This window comes from Aptenodytes patagonicus, chromosome 13 (assembly GCF_965638725.1).
Source record: "Aptenodytes patagonicus chromosome 13, bAptPat1.pri.cur, whole genome shotgun sequence".
NCBI classification, from domain to species: Eukaryota; Metazoa; Chordata; class Aves; order Sphenisciformes; family Spheniscidae; genus Aptenodytes; species Aptenodytes patagonicus.
In genome coordinates, this window is record NC_134961.1 from 9,757,515 (window position 1) to 9,781,737 (window position 24,223).

General features: G+C 41.6%; 1 protein-coding gene across 4 annotated transcripts in view; it reads left to right on the forward strand.

Moving 5' to 3' along the window:
* Positions 1–24,223, forward strand: part of MAD1L1 (mitotic arrest deficient 1 like 1) — a 387,234-nt gene that overhangs the window by 156,028 nt on the left and 206,983 nt on the right. For all 4 annotated transcript variants that reach the window (XM_076350728.1, XM_076350729.1, XM_076350730.1 and 1 more), the window contains one exon: positions 9,424–9,564. In XM_076350728.1, the coding sequence (XP_076206843.1) occupies positions 9,424–9,564 (141 nt within the window). The remainder of the gene's footprint in view (positions 1–9,423; positions 9,565–24,223) is intronic.

Below are 24,223 nucleotides of genomic sequence, written 5' to 3' on the forward strand. Positions count from 1 at the left end.
CGTGGGTTGACATAAAAACCGTTTAATAGGACAGAAAAGGAAGGGAAAATAATAATAATGATAAAAGAATATACAAAATAAGTGATGCCCAATGCAATTGTTCACCACCCGCTGAACAATGCCAAGCCAGTTCCTGAGCCAGCGGTCACCGCTCCCCTGGCCAACTTTCCCCCAGTTTATATACTGGACATGATGTTGTATGATATGGAATGTCCCTTTGGCCAGTTGGGGTCAGCTGTCCTGGCTGTGCCCCCTCCCAGCTTCTTGTGCACCCCCAGCCTTCTCAGTCAGTAGAGCATGGGAAGCTGAGAAGTCCTTGACTAGTGTAAGCACTGCTCAGCAACAACTAAGACATCGGTGTGTTACCAACATTGTTCTCATCCTAAATCCAAAACACAGCACTGTACCAGCTACTAGGAAGGAAATTAACTCTATCCCAGCCGGAACCAGGACAGCTTGCAAATTTGATCAGTCATGATGTGATGATTTGTAGCGTAGGTGCTGTGGGTGTCTGTAGGTTTCATGTGTGTTAAGGGGCATGCTACTTAACTTGCTTGCCTGAGACAGTCCTGTTGCAGCAGATACACAGCCAGACTTTTCAGTCTTCTCTGTGCTGTGTCCTCTTCCTAAGGATGTGTCACTGAGTTGTGAGGGCAAGGAGCTGTGTCCGCTCTGCCCATGAGAATTCTTTAAGGGCAACACAGATATGCTATGGGCGACCTAGAAGATAACTGGATGTATAATTTCTGAAAGTCTTATTGAAGTCGCTGACCTTTTATACCCTGGAGGTAGTAGAGGGAATGATTTGTGAATTAAGTAAAACATGGGAAATTATTAATATTTTCTAATAAAGCAGTCAGGTGATGTATATTCTGAAGCATTAGCTAAAAGCCCTTTTCCTTTGCCTTTTTCAAAAAGCTACAGCTGCCACATTTCTAGAGTTGTTGACACATCGTAAGGGGACAAAGAAATTACTTTTCAAGTTCAATAGAATGTGCTGTGTTGAGCTGATCAGATGAACTCAGGTCTCTGATTTTTCTGTCAAAAATCTGATGCGAGAGATTCGCCCTCTTGCTTCAGTTCAGTTTTAGCCTGAATACCCCAGGAACAGGTCCCAGATGGTGGTGCAATTCCTTCTCCTTTATTTTTGCAGGGATAACTGCACCAGCTTAGAGCACAGTTCGGTTTACTTTTCTCCCAAGTTAATGATATTTGAGTGGTTAAAACTGCAGGAAAATGGCTGTTAAGATATTTAGAGGCCAATATCTGGGTTACTTAGTAGGCAGGAGGAAAAAGAAATCCAAGGGTAAGGAATGAGCATAGGGCTGAATTTTTATGTGCTGTTGACGCTGGCAGAATAGAAGAATCTGATACACCCTCACAAAAACTTTCTTTTCAGGGCTGAATAAGGCTTGGGGGGGGGGGGGCAATAGATGAATAAAATACTAGCTTTCTATTGCCAGTAAGGATGAATACATTTCCTTGTCAGTTGTATGCCTTCCCTCTGCCAGTGATGGTTATCTGGTGGCTAGGTTGAAGAAGGTATGGTATTAATTTTTTTTTTTTTTAAATGGCTGTTTTTCAAATGTGAACTGTGTGCACGGTGTCAGGTGCAAGATTGCCACCGCTTGAGCAGCGGGGCTAAGAGAAATGGTAGAAAGAGGAGGATTTTTTTAATGAAGAGATGAGAAATACACCGAGATAGAAAAACAAGTTTCTGCTAGAGATAGGCAGTGGTGAGCGTTCCAGTAGAAGGGAGTTAAATGGAGAAAAATCATAAAATTATTTCACGGCAGCAGGAGGTTAGGAAATATAACTAAACATGTTAAACTCTCTGTGAAGCAAGAGGACCCCGGGGTATTTTAGTCAGATAATATTTAGTTTGTTGCAGTGTCAGTTGTATGATTGCTTGTCAGCTGGCATATGTATGTGCTATAAGCAAAATGAGGCTTTTGGAGACCATGCACAATTTTCCAGAAGATAGTAAGCAGAGGATTTATCAGAGACACATTAAAAGAGTTACAGTGGATTTATTTGCTCTGGTCCATTGCCAGGATATAAGGCAAGCTGAGTCCCCTGCAGAGAAGTGCAGCTGGAGGTGGGGGACAAGAGCTAGAAAGGAAGAACTATAATTCTGGAGAAAAATTTATGGAATATAAGAGCATTTAAGATACAGGTATTTGTAGGTGTACATTTAAAGCTGCCTGGTGAATGTTTGCCAAAAGAGCAGTCAGATTGCACAGTCTCTCCAAAATTTAAGAAATGATGGTTGGGAAGCTAAGAGTGTCTCTGAATGCCTTGTTCTGGCACCTAAAATAAGCCTTTGATCATCTTTCTCAGGCTCCCTGCCTAGTTGTGTCGTCTTCTCACCGCAGTTTCCCCTGGTGGCTGCTTTCTCCAGACTTCCAACCTTGGGTGGAAAGTTGGTGTTCAACCTTAATGATACGGTACCTTTCCTAGCGAGAAAATGGCTCCGTTATGAGAGTATCAGAAAAAGTGACGAAAACCATCAGTTGTAGAGAGATGATGGGAGAGAGAGGGATGCTTAATTCCTGGTTTGCTGTGTGCTTGTGGTTACAGAGTACACCAGTCTTTCTGACTTCTCTCCCAGCTATTCAGGTTAGACACGGGTGGAGGTACTTGGACTTATAAAGAATAAATATTTTATTTTTGTTGGAGGAGCCTTGGTTGTAGGGCGCAATACATCTGAAGGGCTTCTTTGTAGGTTAAATCCATCTTTAGACTCCTGCAATAGCCTTATATTGGCTTGAGGGGCAAAAATGCAAGCAGAGGGTTGATACATAGAAAGTCACATCTGAGAGGTAAGAATATTTTGAAAAACCGTTCTCTAATGTTCTTGTCAGTGCAAGGGTAGAGAAATCTGCTGGATATTTTTATTTTTATGGCGTTAACAGGCTTTTTTGTAAATGCTCTTTTAATTGAGGTCTTGAGTAGAAAGTCAATGGTGTGTATATACATATGTGTCTGCAGTCAGTTCTAATTTGCAAAGTAATGTGAAAATAGGTCAGCCACAGAGAGAAATGTTGGGAAATGGCTGTAGCTGAGAAGGAAGCTATTTGGAGGTTTTGGAATAGAAAACTTTGGTTTAAGGACGATTAGTACGAAAGTTAAGGGTGGTAAGAGAAAGGGGGAACAGTTTGCCCTCTGGTGATAGTAGATGTTGCTTGTAGACAAGGAGGACTTGAAAAGTTTCTGGTGATTTAATTTTTACTGGTTCTGTTTGGCATAGGACTCTTGGGTTTTTTGTCTGTTTTGGAAGACTCGATTAGCTCTTGTTAGCAGTGGTCCAAGAGGGTCAGGAGCTGAGGGGATGTAGTTCCCTTAAATGCATTCCCGTAATAGCAAAGTCTGACCAAATATACCTTTAGCCCCACAGCTCTGCCTTCAGGCCCCTGTTTCTTGGGTCTTGCTGTTGCTTTGCTTTGACTCCCCCCCCACCTCCCCCCCACCCCTTTCCATAAGGCAATGGCATGTGAACATAGTCTTTGAAGAGAGAAATGTAATTACAAAGTAAGGCTTCACAATGTATCAATTCCTTACCAATTCCTCCAGCCATCAGATTGGGGCAGAACCTGTTAATTGTCAGTAGCCCCGTGCACATTTCCCGGCTAATGGTTTGCCATGGTGTGTAGGGCAGCTGCCTGTATCCCGATGAGCTTGAAGTAGGATGCACGTGTTTTGTGTGAGGTACGTGCAAACAGGTGGCTTTGGGAAGGGGTAGATGCCAACTGACACTGCAGCCCATTAATGGTACCTGATGTCTGTGTCACTACACAACATGCAGGGCTCTGCGCTTTGCTTTCATGAATTTCATCACCTTGATACAAATTCATTTCTCTAAATTACAGAGATGTTGAATTGTAATCATCCTCTTTGATAAACACATCACTGAAGTTGAGATTTATCACATTTATTGTTTGCCTTTATTCAGTAGACAAGTTACTGTCAAAGAAGGAAATTAGACTGGTTTGCTATTATTCATATTAAGGCTCAGTTGATTGTTTCTTGTCCCTAATTCTTCTCTAGCTGCTTGCAATTTGATTGTTAATGTTTTCTTCAAGTATTTTATGAGATACAAAAATGTTGAAGTAATTTATGATTGACAGAGTCTGTATCTCCTCACCCATCCTGCTTTTAAAAGGTTGGATCTGTTCCTCTGCCCTATTTTTAGGGCCTGTCCTGCCGTTCGAGAGTTCATCAAAGATAGTTGCTCGTGGAGCAAAGATTACCGTGACTAATTTTTGAAGTATGTTAAGGATATATTTTGTCAATAGGTCCTGATATATTTATCTATTATATATTTAGATATATCCTGCTATATCTAATAAATTTAAGTATTCTTTCAGTTATTTCTGACCATATTTTGGCTTATGTTCCCACACCTCACACTGCTAATTTTACTAACGTTAAACATCTGGTCAAGCCCCAGTTACCATCTCCCTCTTTCTGTGTATGTATTTGTATAGCTTAAAGCAAGAAAGCATAGACCTCTGTTACGCAGTCATCTTTCTCTTTTATTTGTGTTTTTACAAGGAACAGTTAGCTAAATTATACCTGATTGCAAATAGCATCTGTTTGATGTTGAAGCTCCATATTCTTTCTTCAGTCTCAAAATTTTCTCTTATTACGACTAATTTGGAGTTAGGAGACTGGAGAGGAAGAGGAGGGGGAAATCATGCCACTGATTTCCTATAATGAGGCAGTCTATTAACATTCTCCAAAAATTATCATTAATTAAACAAAAAAGCTCATCTAACACTAGGAACAGGAATATTTCTGTACCATCAAAAAAGCACCGAGTGGGAAATATCATTATGATTCTACTTTACAAAGTCTGTCTCCTCTGCCAGGCTCTAACCCATGCAGAAGTGAGAGAGCAAGTGAGCTGTGCATTTGGGTTGTGGATTAATAGTTGAAGTTCACTCGTGTGGAAATAAAGCAGATTTTACTGTGACTAGAATCTGTCATTAAAAAGCCATTATCGGAACTGACCGGCACAATTCCTGCTCTTTCATTGCTAATGACAAAACAATCTGTTCTTTAAAAAACAACAACCCTGTATTTTCTTTCGGAGAATGGTGCAGGAGACTCACCAGAATAGAAGCCGGGTGAAGAGAGGCAGTTGAAAGATTTATTGATCAATAAACCAGACAATTACAGCTTGTTTATAAAAGGAAAAAAAACCCCAAACCTCAGGCCTTCAAGCAACACTGAGACTCTAATAATGATAACTCTGGCATCCAGCTTGAAACGATAAAAGTCAATAGGAAGATATAGGATTTCAATAAAATTATGACACTAGATAAACTTTACCCCAGGAACAAATTTTCCCTGGGTGTGTGACTGACTTCAGTTAGATTTGTAACTTTAATTTCTTTCTTATTGATTTTTCTTTTCTTCAACTAATTAGAAAGTCTGTGGTGAATTGTGTGTATGTAAGTTTGAGGAGAGGCTAATGAGCATCAACAGGAGTAGGGCCGAAGTTTATATGTATGTATGTATATAAGGTGAGATGGCTTTTTTTTTTTGGCTATAGTTTACTCTTCGGTCACTTCCAATACAGAGCTGGGAGTCACTCTCATACCCCTCAGTATGCATATATTTGAAGCCGTGGGCTGCCCTTGGAGTTGTGCAGCAGCACCGCTCCAGTGATGTGGGGGCTGTTGGTGGGGATGATGATGACGGTGCTTATGTGAACAGTTCTCAGGTCTTTCCCTAAAATTAACCCAAAAGTCCTGGAGGACCCCACTAATATTACTGATGTTTCTAATCCGCTCTGGTAGCCGTCTGACGTGTGAATGCTGGGGAAAGAAACTTTCCCTTAACTTTGAGCTACTTGCCAGCCGGGTCGAATTTTGGCTTTACAGAGAAGGAATAGAGGAGGTGGTGGGAGGACTGGAGAGGAGCTTGATCTTAGGGGTGGCATTTTGCAAAGGTGCCATCCTGTAGCAGATTTTCATGGGATTAGCTCTACTTTGTGGTGAAGATTATAAAACATGTTTTCTTTTTAGTTATGTATGCAATAGTAGGAGACATATTCTTTTGGTGAATTAGCTGTTGCAGGCCGAAGGAAGGGAAACTGTTCAACTGTTGGAAAAATCACTACCCTTCCTCTTTTTCAAACTTACATCTCCTCCAACGCAGCTGCAAGCTGCAGCGCCAGAGTTTGCTGTGGGGCATTAATTTCCTACGTTTATAATGAACATCAAACCCAATTATTCTGCTTTTAGGGCATGTTTATAGAGTAAGCTGCATTTCTGTTCTGGCGTTGATTTGAAACTGGTCAAGGTAAAGAGCACCTGGAAGTGTGCCAGCGTAAGGTCCATGGTGAGTTAGCAGAGGTGCCCTGTGCTGAGTAAATTTTGGAAATTCCCAGAGGAACCACTTTTTAGTAATTCTAATGAATGCTCTCCTGATAGAAAGCAGGAAAGCAGAGGTTTTGGAAAAAGGTTAGAAAGGGCATCTGAAAGTCCCTGGGGAGGCTTTTGATGGGGCTTGGGGAATATCCTGTCGTGTGGGATGAGGAGATACTGCAGCAATTACTAAATTAGGATTACATTTTAGAGAATCGTTTTAGACAGAGGACTTCTCAACAAGAACTTCTGTTTCCTGCCAAACTAACAAGATCTTTAGGAGGGAGGGAAAAGCTTTCAGTAAGTGCTCTTGATGGGGAGAAATTTAAAAAAATGGAGCTGGGGACCACTTGTTGGAAGCTGAGAATTGATTTCATTACAGTATTAATATTTAGAAATAATTAAAGAGGAGAACGAAACTCCAGGATCAAGTGTTTAATTGTACCGCCCTTTATTTCAGCTTTTCAGCACCTTTTTTTCCAATACAGCTTGTGCTGTGTTTACTGCGTGTGTTTTTTTCTTGAGAAGTTTACTCTTCCTTCAAGAGAAAGGCTTTGAAGGGCAAGGTCTGTAGTTGATTTTAGGGGAAAGACAGCCTGTAGGGATGTCCTGCTCCCATGCAGTTTTCCCATTCTAACATGAAAGCAGAAGTTTGTCCTCCTTGCAGCTGAACAGCTCGGGGAACTGCTAGGATCTTGCTGGGGATGACTCGAATGACCTAATATTCGGCAGTTAATTGGAAGCCAAGTGTGATGGGAATTGCCAGGGATCCTGTTTGCTGTTGAAAAAGTGCTAAGGATTTTGGGACTGCCCTGCTGTAATGGAGAGAACATTGCAGTGTTAAATTATCACATCGATGAAAGATGCTTAGTAGAAAATTAGGATAGCGGAGCAGCTAGGAGTACAGAGAAAGAGAGAGGATGCTGTAATTGCAGATCTAATCGTAACAACATGCGAGGATCAAACCAATACCTTCACTAAACACCGTCATTACGTTCTCTTCTGTGCTCTAGACAATGATTCTGCAATAAATGGGGAATGAAAGTCATCTCCTGAGCAAAAGCAGTTTGCCTTATGGGTAGTGCACAGGGCAGAGTGGGTGACGTGTGTGTACATTGGAGGGGGAGGAGGAGGATGGAGCAATCTTGTACTGCTGTCTTTCTGTTAAACAAGTTCATTACAAGGTAGGTGTGGTGTGGCTGGGTTTGGGTTTTCTTCTTCTGCAGTAACATGGAAGTATTTTCTTTCCTATGTCTGTCAGATTAATAATTCTTTCTAAGCTATGGCAAAACTGTTCTTCCCTTAGAAAAATATTTCTCTTCAGTCAGGCCTGAGCAAGGAGCTAGTAATAGCTTCCAGTAAAACCTGTTTTTCTTTATTATTTTATTAACTCAGTTCCTGTAGCCTCAGGCTGTCGTTTGGTCTTGGGGTCCTTTTATCTGCTGACCAACCCAACCAGCTTGGCTGACCTTTCAATCTGTGACATGCTCTGAACACACACCGCACCTCTGGCAGTGCCCCTCGTCTTATTTTCACACCTTGAATTTGGATCTTCCTTCCCTTCCCCACGCATACACGTTGGGGACACATTGCTATACACGTTCAGTCTTTGACCTTTAGATTTTGAAGGAGGAGATAACCTTTGTATTCAGACTTGCTCAGCTGAGCGGTTAGCATCACCTTCACTATCTGAAATACAGCCTTTTTCATTTGGGGGGGGGGAAATAACTTTTTTCCTACCCTGGTAATTCGTGATTTCCCCAAGAGAGCAGGATCCCAGCGAAGTATTTCAGCATGGCCAAGCTGGGTTTATGAAGTGTTCCAGGTTCGGTTTGTGGCAGTGGCCTCTTCTTGGATGTGAACTGCACAGCTATAAAGCTGAGTGATCTTTTAATAATATTTTGGATGTTTGTGATGGCGGAATTCACACGAGAGAACTGGTTTGTCCAGAGTGCTTGTGCATTTCTGTAACAGGGCAAGGTAGCAAACTTCAGCAGTGAAAGGGAGGCAGCGCTGTCAGATTTCCTCGGAGTGTTTGCTGTTTGGATTTATGCCAGGGGCCTGTGCTTCTTTGACCCTGTTGTGTAGCCTCACAAACATCAAGGTTGTTCTGTGCAGTCAAAAGATAAAACATGTCATCAGCTGGCTAATCCCTGTATACATATTGCACTGTAAACAGTAATCTCCTTAAAACACACCTGACTTTTTGAAATTTTCAGCTTTTTGTCCCCATTCTTCTTCTCTATCAATGCCTTGGAGGTAGGCGTTAGGTGCTGTCTGAAGTTGGGAATGCATTAGGAAATACTTCAACCAGGGGCCCACACAAAGTTTTACCTTTAGCTTTCAGCCCAAGCTTTATACTTGGAAGTGTGAATGCTCTCAAGGAGGGGAGAGGGATCCTTCTTTTTGCCTTTCTCTGCAAATGCTTGGTTATAATTGCCAGTAAAGAGCAAAGTGAGCCAAACGCATTGTCTGTGAGATATTAACCTCTGACAAAATATTTATTATAAACACTGAGTATTGCAGTGTTTAACAAGTGATAAGTCACGTACCATTTAGAGGATATTTGCTCTCAGCCACTTTGTTCGTTGTCAAATCTGTTTCATTTCTATTGTGACAATTCTGTTCATTCATTGCTGGAAGTCTTTGGCAGGAAAAATGTCAAGTACTACACTAAATATTTTGCTGAAGAAACCCATTCAGCCATGTTGAATTAGAATGTCTCCAAAAAGAAGGCAGGCTCTGTTTTCAGTTGCCATCTGCTTGTTAGAGTGTATGCATGTTGCTTTCCTACAAGGGATATGTGGTTTTATGTACACAAGACTGTCTAATTTTTCAGTTTTCAGAGCAGCAACATTTATTTTATTAGAACTGTGTGTTCATCTGTGGCTTGATGCCAATATGAAGACGGTGAGTGTATATCCATGAGGGTTTCTTTGCTGTGTAAAAGAACAATGGGCAAAAATTTAGAATATCATTCTGGGAAGCCTCTCCTCAGAGTGAGGTCAGGGGCTTTTTCCCTAAAGTTGGTTTCCGTTCTTCCTGACAGGAGCGTGATGGGATGCGAGCAATTCTGGAGTCGTACGACAGTGAGCTGACCCCTTCGGAGCACTCGCCCCAGCTGAACCGGCGTATGCGTGAGGCCGAGGAGATGGTGCAGAAGCTGCATGCTCATAACACCGAGCTGGAGGTAATAAAGAAGCATCATGCTCTAACCCCAGGGGTGAAGTAGTTGAGACCTTTAAGATTGAATAACCTAGTGATGTGATCTGCTCTCACAGAAGACAGATTTGCAAAATTCAGACTTTGAAATTCCAGGATCAATAAGACCCACAAGTTGTTATTCTGCACCTAAAGCTGGCAGAAGCCAAGAATAATCATCTTTGCGTGTGATGAGTCTGCTTTGTGTTAGGTATAGCTGTACTGCATGGCTGGTGTGACAACTAGTCCCTGCGGGTTAAAGGGTTTTATAAAAGGGAAGTGAAGGGGTAATGAAATGTAGCAGGTGTGGTGTCTTCTCTGTGGTCTAGTCAAAGTGATTCACTATATCGCATGTGTAGTAAGACTCTTCTGTACACAGTGTGAGTGAGTGTGTGTTTATAAGAGCTTACTCTAAGGGTTGAAGAAGTAAAGTATGTGTCTGCTGGTAAGTCTCCACTTCTTGGCATTGGGCCTGAAAACCCCAGAATACCAGTAACTCATTAAATGCTTTTTACTAGGCTTTCTCTAAGAAAAAACATTCTTTCCAAAGATAGAAGTCTTTCTTGAAGGAATTCTTATATTATTTTTAGTTCTGTTTTTGGAAATTTGTAATCTGAAATGTGACTGTAATAAGGTAAATGTTAACATGCATTTGCCAAATAGTTCCCCTCTTCTCTGTTGTACTTTGTCATAGTGGAATGGGCTTTATGGTCGTGAGTTGAAATATTTGGAATATGTCTGTGATCTTAAAGCTTGGCAGTTTTATTACATAGGCTTTACAATAGTCATAAGTATGTGAGTTTTCCTTTCTTCATGCCTAGTTCCACCATCATGTAGATTTATAGATGTCATAATTCAAATGGAGTAAAACTTGTAGAAATTGATGCTCCTCGAGTTCATGTTCAAGCCATAGAGTGGATTGTCCCACCGTGCACAAACCTCTTTGTTGCTTCTGGCATCCTTAAAAATGCTCTTTTCTTGTGTTGGTAGGTGGGGGGGACTTAAGTCAGGTGATACTGGCTCCAATGACCTTTAAAGCCTTAGCAAGCAGAGCAGCATAGTGTGGTATAGATCAGTATCATGGTATAGATCCACTTCATCCCTGTTTCTCAGAAAAGGAATTCTGTGAAGTTTTGCGCAAGTTGATAGAGAAGTTAGCTGGTAACATCAGATGAAATGGAAATTTGCCTGAATTTGTCTGTCTTAGAATGTTTCTCTATGTTGTCTTTTGGTCACCATATTGCTTACCACCAGGCAGAGCAGGATTAGACAATGCTGACATAAAGTGATAGGTGGCTGTTTTATCCTGTTTTCTTAGTTGTTTCCAACGGTGGCTCTGGGTTGTTGGAGGGAGATTTCCCCAACGGTTTCACTGTTTCACAGGTCAAATGTGCGTGGTGTCTTTGGGCAATAGCAAATTACCTGACTTGTCGTCTTCAGGTGAAAGCATGGAAAATTGTGGGAACCAATTGCTACACCCCTCTAATTATTTATAGGGAACAAATTCTAAGTTTGTTTTCATGGATATGGATTAAGGGCTACATGGAAAATTTCAGAAAGGAGCTGTGTTCTCTGGAGGTTTATTTTGTGTGATGTCAACCTTTAAGCCTTTCAAAGACTTTGCTAGAAGCAGGATTCAAAGACCTGATATTTCCCTTGTAAAGTAAAATTTTACGCTTCACTTGATTGTGTTTGCCTTTCTGACTGCAGTGTTGGCTGCTGAATCCCATCTACTTTGAAATTTTGGGGGAAAGTTTTTTGTTCTAGTACAAATCTGAAAACTGGAAAGGGAAATTGAGGTACAGGCAGGACTCCTGGTGCCTCATCATCAGGAGCAGCAGCTGTAATCAACTGCCTGTAGATCAAAGAACTGGTCGATAGCAGCTATTAATAACTTCTAACATAATGCTCTGCACCCTCCCAGCTCTGTTGAGCCTCTGTACAAATTTTAGAAATGTTGACACCTGCATGACTCATCTCACAAACGGAGGAGACGGCAGGAATGAGGCACCTTGGAGCCTCAGTTGTTTTTGAGATGTGGGAGAAACAATCTCTGATGAGGAAGGCTGAGAAGGGAAGGAAAAAGGGAACTTCAGCACGTTTAAGTCAGTATGGCAGAAGGGTCGGGGCATCCTGGGAGCCCCTGGTGTGGATGGGCTTGGGAGGGCAGTACACAACTAGCTTGTAGAGTAGCACAGAAGAATGAGAAGAGCCCGTCTGTGAGCATCATGCACGTGGCAGCAAAGCAACAACGTGCACAACTAGTCTGATGAGATCCAGGTAAGGTCTGGGGAGGCTGCAAAGAGAGAGAGCGATGGATCTGAGCTGAAAAGGCCAGGCTGATACTATAACTTTTTGCTAGGCTAAGTTGGTTAAAGAGTGGAAAACAATTAAGATGACTAGTTAACAGAGGATATATCACTGCAGGTAACCACAGTTATGCCCGCAGAGGAGTGCTTCTGGCAGCTCAGCGTGCACTGGGAACGCTGTGTGGTTGTTGCAGGAGCAGCCCTTGCACAGTCCCTGTGCAGTGCATCTCTGCTGAGAAGGCTGCAGGTATTGCTGTGGTCCAGGAGCATCTTGAGTTTAAAAAAGCCCTTGTACTGTCTAAGGCAAATGCATCCTCTTGCATTACATTTTGTAGCTCCCACGTTTCAGCTTTGTTCATAAACCTTAAAATTCACACCATACACCATGTCTCTCCTCCCTGACTTCTTTTATCATGCTTTTTTCTTTTTTTTTCTTTTGCTACCAAGTACTTAATTTACCAAAATCTCTTTCTGTGTTCCCTAGCAGAGAGCTCTTTGATACTTTTTTTTTCCCTCTTGTTTCTTCTGGCTGCCCTAATCTGTTACGAGCAGCCCCACCTCTGAGCAAACCATAGAGGGGAAAAAGCGATGTTCTTAATAGGGATTTTTCTTTACTCTAAAAATGGAGATTTTTCCCATCCATTCCAGCAGCACTCTGTGTGAGGCAGCAAGCTCTCTGGTGAAGACGGAGTGATAGTGATAACGCAGTAGGAAAGAAGAGGAAACCGCGTGGGACTAGGAAGATTTTGGGCTGAGGCAACAGCTTTTAACTCATTAGGGAGATGAGGTCTCTGATAAGTCCTTTGCTTGATGTATAAATGGAGGTGGGAAGCCGTTTAAAAAGAACACAGGGAATGAGAGGAGTGTGTAAGCCCTGGAGGGTTGCGTGTGAGTAGTTTATTAATGTATGCTGGGAGGATGGAGATAGGTGATAACACTGAGTCGTGCCTGACTCCCTCATTCCTCAGCTCTCGCTGGGCAGGACAGCTGCTGGGAGTGCTACTGCGTCTGCATCGCAGACGTCGCCTGGATTACAGGCACCTTTCCAGAAACTGAAATACAGAAGGATGCTTTCATCCCAGATCACTTCAGACATGCAGTGTCACTGCGTAAGAACTAGTCCTGTCAGAGCTGGATGGGGCAGAGGACTGGAAGACAAAGAAAGGCTGATGGGGAACTTTTTAAATCCCCTTCATTGATGACTGATGAGAAAAGCTGGATCTCTAATGCACGGACGTGCAAACACATAATCTGTTCTGGGACTGGAAATGATTGCTTTATCCTCCCCAGGACTGCTGGCCCCCAGCCTGACCCCCTGCTCCACAACCCTGATCTGGCTGGAGAGGTTCAAGAAGGCACTTTACAAAGTATTGAATGTAAAGCAGGGGGGAGATGCAAAGAAAAATGCCATCTGAAATGGTGGCTGGAAAAGCAAGCAGGCTATGTCAGCCTATTTCACGTGGTTAATAAAGTGTCACTCACCATCTTTTTAAAAGTGTGTTTTGGAACTGAAGAGGGAATGAGTTTGTCCCTGGCCAGCCTGCTATAAATACTTAAAATAAACAGAATTGTAGCCGTATTTATATCACAGCATGAATTTTTGTTTCGATACTGGTGATATTAACAGTTTTCTTGCCAATCTTGGTTAACTTTTACTACCTTAGCTCCCATTACTTCTAATTTCAAGGTAAATATGGCAAAACAAGAAGCTTCTGTGCATGCAGCAGCTACTGTGAAAAAGCTCTGATGTGGAGTTTAGTGTTTGAAAAGTTAAATCCAGCTGCACAAAAGAGAAATCATCATAAATATAACTCCATTAATAGCGATTTTATTACAACACACTTGGCTCCACATGAAACTTTAATGAAGAGAGATTTGCAAGGAAGACTCATGCTGACACCTTCAATGGTCTCCAGCATTTTTTACATTGAGAGATTTACACTGTCTGTGAGCACCATATGTACTCTAATCAGTTAATTATGAGTCTGACAGTTTCAGCACATGAAATGCCATATGTTCTGTGGTTTTGTTCCACCACGGGCATTACTGGTGACCTCAAAACTCATTGACCAAATATTGTCACCTTACCTGCACCTGATACCTGCAGCGCATCTGCTGGCAGTGAAAATTGGACATTGTTGATTCTTGTCATGTTGGTCACAAATCTGCTCCTTGCAAAGGGAGTTACTTAGCAGTCAGACCCCCGGTGTTTAAAGTGCTTAAAATTTACGTGTGGATGCAGTAAAATGATTATTTGAGCAGTTAACAGTTCTTCCTTGTCTCTCGCCCAGCTTCCCCCATCAGTGCTTTTCCACTTTTTTACCTACTGGTTTTTTCTATCTTTGATCCACGCTTTATGTTTATCTTGCTTTATCCCTCCTCTGCCAAATTTCCTCTCCCCCTCAAAGGTAAGTTGCTTCTTTACATAGCAGAAGGGGTTTCTGTGATGATGGGAACTTTACAGAGAAATTTCCTCCTATCTGTGCAAGGTACAGAAGAGTTTGTTTTAATTTTTCAGATTTCTTCTGCCTGCTTTCTCTACCTCTGCTGCCATTCAACCTTTGTGCACTGTTTTTTCTCAGTGACAACTGCAAGAAGCAGTGAGAAGATTATTCTGCTTGCTTTGGATGTCCGTAAGGAGCAAATCCAAGTCACTAGAGCTTTCCTGCCACTCCAGAATGGCATATGTTTCACTAGCCCAGGCTTCTACTGTCATTGTAGCATCTTATCTGTGACTCGTGTGGGAGAAAACAAGCTCTCTCTGGAGGTGATGCTAATGTGCTCCATGCATCAGCTACCACTGATTGCTGAAGCAGTCACAGGGCTGGACATCATCTTCTGACAAAGCAAACACCTTGTCGAAATAGCATTTTTGAACCTGAACGCTTTGGCATCTCTTGACAGACTCGAGCCTTCCCAAGAACCACTGCGGTCCTTTGCATTTCGTTTCTTTTCTAAAGGAGAGGAGGTCAGGCTCTGTGTCCTCTGGCAGTCCTGCAAAATGGATTATCTTGGGTTCTCTCTTCTTTCACACGTTTCATCTTCCTTCAGGACCCAAGTGACCTTGTCAAGTCAGGGAGCCATTAGTTTCCTCCCTTCCCTTTTACACCTGCCAGTGGCTGTGTTTTGGGAGAGCACCTTGCAAATAACCGTTATATAAATGAGGAAGTCAAGTCACAGGGGCTTAATGATTTGTTAAAGGTGACAGTCCCTGCTCTGTGGAAGAAGAGTGCCTCTTAAAACTGGTTGATGCTGCAGCAGAGCCTGTCTCTGCATATCTGAGACTTTTTGTTTGGCCAAACTAGATTTTAAAACTCAATTACTATTAATTTTTTTGAGGAGATTCCCCATTTTGGATCTGTCCTGAAAGTTAGTAATTGATCAAGAGAAGCAGTCCATGGCACTGCCTTATACTGGAGATACTCTGCATAAACCAGCATTGTTTTCACTGCAGGTAGATTTTTACAGCTATTTTTGGTGTGTGGATGCTCTGACAGTTTAAGAATGACTTTAACTCAGCAGTTCCTAGGGACCACAAACCTCCCTCATTTTTAAGAAGTGAGAATGTCTGGGCACCGACTTGCATAGAGTAAATGAAATCAAATCATTAACTAAGACTATACCTTTAGCCTATGATAAGCTGCTTTATAAGCAAGCCTCCAGAAAAATGACCAGTTGCAGAACAACGAGCAGCTGTAAGGACCCTTTTGCCGCTGTTGGCTGCATATTGAAATAGGCTGTTGAAGTGCATGGGACAGAAAAGCATTTTCCAGCTCTGCTGCCTTCTTGTGCTTCGAGTGCAGTAAGAACAAGGGGAGACATTGTAATTTCCATCACCTCTTGCTGAAAGTCATGCTCCTGATGTAGATGTAGTCTACGACACTGCCCCCAGTTCTCGTACTGACTAGATCATGTCTTCGCTCTCTCTAAATTCAAAAATTTCTAGTAATGATAAATATAAATTGTCATCTGTGTTAGCAATGCAGGGAGTTTAGGATGGACTCCTGCAACCTCTGCTGACTGAAGTGTTTCAGTCTGCAGGAAGCATGCCTAGCCTAGGTAAGACCGTGCTAATGTCATCAACCTGCTGTCTAGGCACGATGCTCAGAGGACATGGGAATGCTCCTGTACTCGGCCTCTGAAGGATCTCACTTCAGCCCCTAGGAGATTGATAGATACCAGCAACAAAAAAATTTCTGCCTCCCCCCCAACCTGTGCTCCCCTGAAAATGCTCTTGGTATGAAAAAAATCCTCCTGTAGCCCCTTCCAGTGATGTTATGAATAACCAAGCACGAACGAGGCTTGACCAAGGGAATTTGGATTAGCTTCAAATGATCCTGGCTATAGGACACAAGAGAAACAGATGAACTGGGTCTAAATTCCTACAGATGATTTAAAATTGGGTACTTTCTTAGTGATGTTTTGGAAAGAGAAGATAACTGATGTGCAGTTATGAGTCATATTTACCACAATAGAACAGGGGAGAGCATTTATATATGGTGTTGAGAGCTTTAAATCACTTTACACTGGGGAGCTTGCATTACTGTGCCTAGAGATACAGGCTTTGCAATTAGATGTCTTTAGGTGGAGGAGGAAGCAAGAATACATTTGGAGTGGGAGCAGTAGCCCTGTCCCTGGCAAATGGCAGCAGACAAAGACGTCGCATAAAAGAGCTGCTTTTGTGCAATATGGTGCATATCACCTCCTGCTGCAAGTGTGCAGCTGCGGGAGCAGAGGGCTGAAATAGGAATGCAAGTAGCACAGTGATAACATGTCTCTTCCCTCACAGGGGAAGACAGAAGGAAAAAGGCAAATTAAGCATCTTTGGGGAATGGGGTTAGGAACAGGTAGCTGCTAGCTTTTCAAAGGGAAGACTTTGAAAATGTAGAAATATGTTCTTACGTCTTATGTCGGCCTCTATCACTTGCTGTTGCAAGCCAGGCAGTGTGGAGGGAAGGGCTGGGAGTCAGTAGGGAGGCTGCTGGGCAGGTTCCTCCAGTGCTTGCACCACTTTCCAACGTTGCTTTCCACAATTACAGAATTGCTTTTTTTTGTAACGTTAGCGAAACATTCAACAAGACAGACAAACTGCATTCTGCATTTAATTCAGAGATTTAACCTCTTTGAATCTTTTTCCAAGCTGGAAAGCATGGTGATTTTATGTATCGCTGGTCTCATCCATGTAGACCGTGCAGCTACAGCCCATGTCACTGCTGTGCCACATGTCTGGTAGCAGGGTTTGTCTCCGGGAGTACTCGAGTGATCCTTGGACAGGAATGATCAAAGCTTCCTAACAGCTTCCAGGGTACATGGTCTCTCTCTGGAGCGGGGTGATGGGATCCTGTTAGAGGCAATGCCACATCCTCCGGAGCGCTTCCAGCTCAGAGTTGCCTGAAGTGTGTGGTATGTGTTCACATGGCTCACTGCCCCAAAAATATGCCTGGCTCATTAGGGACAGGAAAATTGGCCAGTCCTGGCCAGTTTGTCTCCAAACTAAGAACAGGGTTCATTTCTGCTGGATTTCCCAGAGGTGCTCTCTGGCCAGTGCATCTCATCTTTTTTGAACTATATTGGTGATTCAGGCTTCAATGCTAGCACAGATGTAAGGCTGATGTTAAATGTCTCCTAATTATTAGAACTACTACTTAGGAACATTCTCGCATTGATGAAAGCTTTCACAGCTTGTGGAAACCAAGCAATTCTGGGGGAGAAAGGAGGTAAATAACTTGTGAAAAAAGTAAAAGCCAAGATTGTACATCAGGATGTTTTATATGGAACATGCTATGGAAATTTTAGCTATTCCCTAACTCTGCTTTTTATTAATGAAATTAAATAGTGCTTGTCTGGCCATCTTAAGAGATGTTCTGAACTTGTTGAGATTTGTTGATTTTTATAATGATTGGGTTTGAATTCTGTGATTTGTAGTGCTTCATTTCAGAATAATTACATAATCTCTGCATAATTTGAGATCTAAATTATGTATTTGTAAGTGGTTTTGTGTCATCTTTTAATTCACAATGATGGTCTCCTGTAAGAAAGAGGGATTAATGTTTTTAACTATTGTTTTCTATTTAAAAACATGCTGTAAAGATTCCAAAGATTTCCTGCAGGGCCTCCACGCAGGCTCGTTACATGGTTCAACGCTTTTCTGCCCTCTGTGTTTCTATGGGCTCCAACTACAGAGTTTTGTTGAAATCCTGTTACCAAATAGTTATAATATATATAAAAACAGAAAAAGTGCTTTGAGAAAACAACATCAACACAAGCCTGTTCCCATGTTCTTGTGGATTCTAACTCTCCTGCTTTTTGCGGTTTGCAAGAATTGTAAGATCCACTTTAATACGCTTAATACTTTGGTTATTGTGGCAATTAGAATAACAGTAGTTGCTGTCTTGGTTTTCTTTTTGAAGCCCAGTGATTCTTTCTTATTTTGGCCTTAATTACCAGTAGTAGAAGGGGTGTTTCTTCAGGGAGCTAATTAGTCTAAAAAGCCTGGTTCAGCATAGCGCTTGAGCACAGTTAGTTGAGTGGTGCCCAATGCAAAAGCCAATTGCAATAGTTTTATTTCAGAACATACATAATTATTCACCTTTAATACTTTCTTCTCCATAGTTATGAATTGCATTTGCTCCTGTATGTTCTCCATGTCTTCCCCTATGGACTGATTTGTCCATAGGCTGCAGCTTCTCCATTTCTTCACTCTGGTTTCATATTAAGATCATGAATTAGAGTATGGCACCCTTGCAAGTTGTAACTTGAACAGAATTTAAAGGAAGGTGGCTGGAATTCTCTCTTTATTTTTCTCTTTTTCTTTTTCACTTAAATGTGACTAGCCTACTAATATTTGGAAAAGGCCGGGAACAGAATAAGTGAAAAAGCCAGCTGATAGCAATTTTCACCAAGCTGTGAATAAAAAATAAGCTGTTGATGTAGATCACCTCTGTTCAGGGGTGGTCCAAGTAAATTGTAAGGAAGAACTTTGTTTTCTCAGAGGCTTTGCAATTTATTTATTTGCTTTAATCAGTGTTAATGTCAAATGTGCTTTGATTGTGCTAAAAGCTTTTCAGCAAAACAAACTGAATGTCCTAAGTTTTGGAAAAAGCCACAGTCTTCCTGTAATGCAAGTTGTAACATTTTTCTTTTGAATTTTATTTATGCTGTTTAATAAAATAGGCAGTACTACTGTACAGTACATGTGCCATGAATCCAACTGTGGTGACAGTAACATAGATATGAAATGCATGGTACATCGATTTGACATATTGAACTGATTTATGTTTTCAATTTGTTTAAATGGCTATAATGGCTATAGCTTTGACAGATGTATATTCAAATTTCAGTTCTGTTCAAGACTACATTAAAAACAGAACTGATTTCTGGTTTTAAAGCATTGATTTTTATCTAGTCTGTGTTCTCTTGCCTGCATTCCACACATCAGACTTGAAAACGTAAGTTCTTGTAACATCAACTTTACTTCCTTTTGGAAAATTGTAGAAACAGCTCGTTTTCCTTTGGAAAGCTGATTCTTGGAAGAGTTGCTAAACCTAAATATTTTTAACTTTTAAAGGAATTCAGCAAGAAGCTTGAAAGATTACATGTTACACTGTTATTGGTGTATAAAAACCCAATGATATATTCAGTAGCTATGAACGTGATCAGAGTAATTATTTTGTAGAGGTTATTTTAAGTAGAATATCTTGTGTAATGGGAGAGGTTTTTGAGGTTTCTTTGTGTAAAGTCTGCCACTGTACATCATTTATGTACACAAAGAAATTATGAATGTCTGTATCAGTATTAATTTATGGGAGTATCTCTTGAGAGCCCACAAACTCTGAATTTTTCTTGAAGTCAAGGCTGTGCAGTGAAGTTGGGAACTGGCCTAATGGTAGAGACCATAAACCACTGGTCTTTACTTTATGTGGCACATATTGTTGCTAAGCTAGTTGTTTACCAACCCTACCTTTGGCAATTATATTCTGACTACTCTTAATTTTATTGACAGTTCATACAGATGCAGTGTTCTTCACTTTCTAATCATCTGGTTTATTCCCTTTCCTAAGAGGTCATTTCATTAGTGAAAAATGCAGCCTTAGGATAGATCAGTTCCCTGACCCGATTTCTCAAATATTCAGATAAAATGTGTGCTCCTTTGACCTCCGTGGATCTAGCAAAATAAGGTTGCTGGTTTCTGAAGCATTCTGTGACCTTTTGCATGAAGAAAGGTGTTACGGACAGCTAGGAGTGATGTCTGTGGTGACAAACCCGTATTTCTCTAGGTGGGAACATTCAGGCAGTGGCTAAACTGCGTTCACTCGTTATTTGTCTTCCCTGCGTGCGGGTATGAAAGGGCAAGAACACCTGCTTGCAGACTGCTGCAAGGAGACACCCACCCCTCGTTCAAGGAGCCTTGGCTGGAAGTACCCGGGGCTCTGACGCTGCCATTCTTACTAGGTGGAGATTGCTGCGCCTGTGCTGTTTGCTCAAAGATCATCTGAGTGTACTTAATTGTATCTCAGCTGCAGCATGGCAGCACGCAGAGCTGTTGAAAAGAGAGAAGTTGTTAGCATTATGTATGGTATTTATTTAAAGTAGAGTTGCTCATTGCGCTTGGCAGAGGCTGCCTGGGGGCCTGTGATGAGCGCAGAACTACCTATGCAGATGTATGTAATTCCTGTGGACATTTATAGCAGTATAAAATACATGATTAGTCTTAAATTCTTTCAACATGCATGATACCAAACATATCCAAGCTTGTTTGAAAGTGTTAGTTAATTTTTTTAATTTATTATTACTACCAAAAAGCACAATGTAAATACATGTGTATACATACGTACGTGTTTCTAGTGCATGTTCAGGAAAGCACATCTAAAGAACTCTAGATGACTGTCTCTATGCTCTTAAAATAACATAGTGTCCCAGGCTAATTCTACAGGCTTTTTATTGCTTTGCTGTTTACGTATGTTTCTGAAGACAGTAGGTGAGACTATTACAGCTATATAGAGAAATGACATTTATTTTCACAGTGCAGCATGACCTTATCGTTCATAAGTGGCATTTCCTCTCAAGATAATGAGCACCTTTTTATTTAGGCCAGGCAAGACCCAAATTTGTTGTATCCGATTTCTACAGCCCATCAACACTTTACACATTACTGTAATTATTGCGGATGTTAGTTTCTGTTGCATTCCACTTGCTCTTTGGATTCCACTTGTTCTTGTTTCTGAACAGCAAAGGGGTTTGAGAGAGGGAAAAGGTCACACGCGAGTCTTCATGAACATCTGGGAGCTGCTGCATGGCACAAATATGGCCACTCCTACAACAAATGTACATTTTATATACCCTTCCTATATGGCCTCTTTCACAAAGAGCGAGTCACCATTTTGGCATGTATCAGCCTAGGATGGACAAACAAGCTGGTGTTGCCCTGAGGTCAGCCACATTCAGGCAAAGGTGACTCTTCTTAGCTCTTTATCTGCTTGGTTAAGAAGAAAGAAAATTTAAGCGTGAACAGAAGGTTAAGGAAAAAAGTGTTCACAATTCTTACTTGCAAGTATTTACAGAAGGGAGCTATCTGTCATGCTCCATGTTGCCTTACCCTGGCTCTATTGCTTGATTTAATTTTGCCTACAGCATTAGCTGTGTGTGTACTCACCGCATCCCTTGTAGTGCCCATCCACCAGCAAGCCTGTACGTGCCTCTGAAATAGAACTCCCAGCCTCAGAGCATCCCATGCTGTGCGACGGAGGAGCAATTCAATACATCTTGTACCTTTGTGGCGGGAGCTAATAACTGAGATTATCTTGGCATATGTTCTGACTTCTTTCCTTTCCTTGCCAAATGGAGATCTTTTATGTTTCTATAGCACGGCTTTGCTAGACAGGCATTCAGGTGTGAGGAAACTCAGAGGTTTCTAATGGGACCATCAAGCTGTTTCACCTTTTGCCGTGTCAGTCTGCATTTGCTAGAGCGAGAAGTGATTGTGAGTTGCTGGATTGCTTTCCTGAAATGAGTTGCTCTTTGGTTCACTCAGAGAAGATAAACACTTGCATCTCAAAAATATCATCCTGTCTGGCATCTTTGTTGGCAGTCTCAGCAGAAGGGCCAAGGAACGAATGGACCATGTCTAAGATAAAATTGCAGTGCTCCCTCTGGAGTTAATCCTTTCAGCCCAAAATTGAGAAGCACTGATGGGGCAATGTAAGGAAATAGGCACTTCTGTTCCTTCTGCTCTATTTTATGGATAAACAAAGGACTTCGGCCCCAGATTGATTAATCCAGCACTTTGCCCTCACAGTAACTCTCCTGCAAGTTTTTACAATGAAAATTAAACTGATGGTTGGCAAACACAGAATATGTATCATGCCTGTGCTATGCAAGGATGGTTTGTTTACTTGTTCTGTTCTTGTCACTGTAGTTGTTTTTTGTTTGTTTGGTTTTTTACCCCTTGCACCCTTTCCAAACCTTTTTTTAAGTAGGGGAAGATATTAACTGATAGAGTTTAAAAGTTTGGATTACAGGCCATTTTGATAGCCTTCTCCTCCCTACAGGAGGAAACAATTTAACTTTGAGAAAGCTGTAAATCTGTGCAGAGCTGGCCTGGGATAAGCCTCCATCCCCACAGAGGAGAAGGCTCTGAGGAGGTCCTGGGCTGCTTGCTGGCAAACTCCACAGGCCGGACAAGATCTGCCACAGAGTTGCAAGGAAGGACTTTACAGGAGTAGTGAAGGACCTTAAAGCTAGTCAAACTCCTTGGAAAGAGAAACCAGAAGGTTTTCTGCTCCTTGGATTCTGAGAGTGCCTCCTTCAGGCTTGGAAGAAGGAGCATAGGATTCAGAGGAGTAATTAAAAAGGATAATTAAGTTGGCTGCTTTGATGAATGCCAGAAAGCTGGAGACTGGGGATGTTGTGGGCAGTCAGACTAGCTGTGGGAGAGAGGAGGAGGGTGAGCAGACAGGTTGGAACAAAAGCTGTGAAATAAAAATTCCACTTACTTTGAGAAATGAGTATTCAATATAAAATGGAGTTTATTAGAAATTTTCCTGCAGATGCTTTGCAGAAACTAGATCTTCTCTGGGAATGACTCAGATTCCCCCAGCTTGGTTGTTCATTGACATGAGTGTTTTCACTTTTCTTATGATGTGGTTGGCTGCTTAACTTTAATAGTTTTGAGTCCACTCCTATTTTGGATGACTCTTACCACAAGACGGCTGCACAAACACTTCCAGTGCTTTACTTTAATGACTGCACTTAATAGAATGTTGAATCTGATATGTAGAAAAGACATTAGTCCAAGATGGCCCACAGGAGCTTGAGTTTTCAGATAAGTATGATAACATAAAAGCCTTCTTCAGGTTGTGGGTATGTGGGGATCTTCAGGGCATCCTCAATCTTAAGTCACAAGCACGTTTTCCCTGTGTACTCATGGTTTAAATACCAGCTTCAGTTTGCCTACAGAAAGCATTTCCATTGCAACATTGAGCCTGAGGGCTGTTTCTGAATGAACTGCACCAAAGTCAGCATCATGGTTGGGTGTCGTGTTTTGCATGTGATAGATGCTGCCTCTGTTACCTCTTTGTCTCTCTGTCCCTGCTTACCCCGAGTGTGGCACAGTTACTAACTGATGCTCTGGCAGAGCTATGTGCCTTCTCCCATCCCTCATCCTTCAGTCCTGTGGAAAACTAGAGGCAAAAACGTATTTGTGCACTTCATACATTTGAACGTCTTCATGTCCTTTTATCCCTCCTTCCCACACCCCATAATTTTCTGTTTCTTTATATTTTTCCCACGTTTCTTTTACCTTGTTAGCCACCTCCTTCCCAACAAATGAGTAAGCAATAACAAGAGAAAACAAACAAAAAAAAAAATCTTGCTGTTTCCTTCAAGTGCTTGCTTTGCATTTGTTGCCTATTTATAGATTATTCATTTAAGCTACACTGGCAGTCAATTAGAAATGTGGTGAATCCTTCTTTCAGGAGTGTGCCAAGAGAGGATCTTTTAGTTTGTTTGCTTTTTTATGATTTTTGCTGGAACCTCTACAGTGTGCTTAAATTCCACTGGGACTAGTTTATTTGAATAAGTTCTCAAATAAAAGTAGAAGAGTTTTGCTCCTCTTTAAGAAAGTTAGAGGAGCATGACTGTGGTTGCGCAGGGATGTTTGATTTTGAGGGTGGTAAAAATGTATTTTACACCATTTTTTGCTTCCAGTTGTCATCTTGGAGGATTTTTTACTTTTTCAATGTAAGGACTGTCTTTGGATAGAGATACTGTTAAACCCCCCCCCCCCCCTTTTTTTTCCCCCTCTACAACCTAAGGCAAATTCTGGCTCTAAATCCTGTTCTG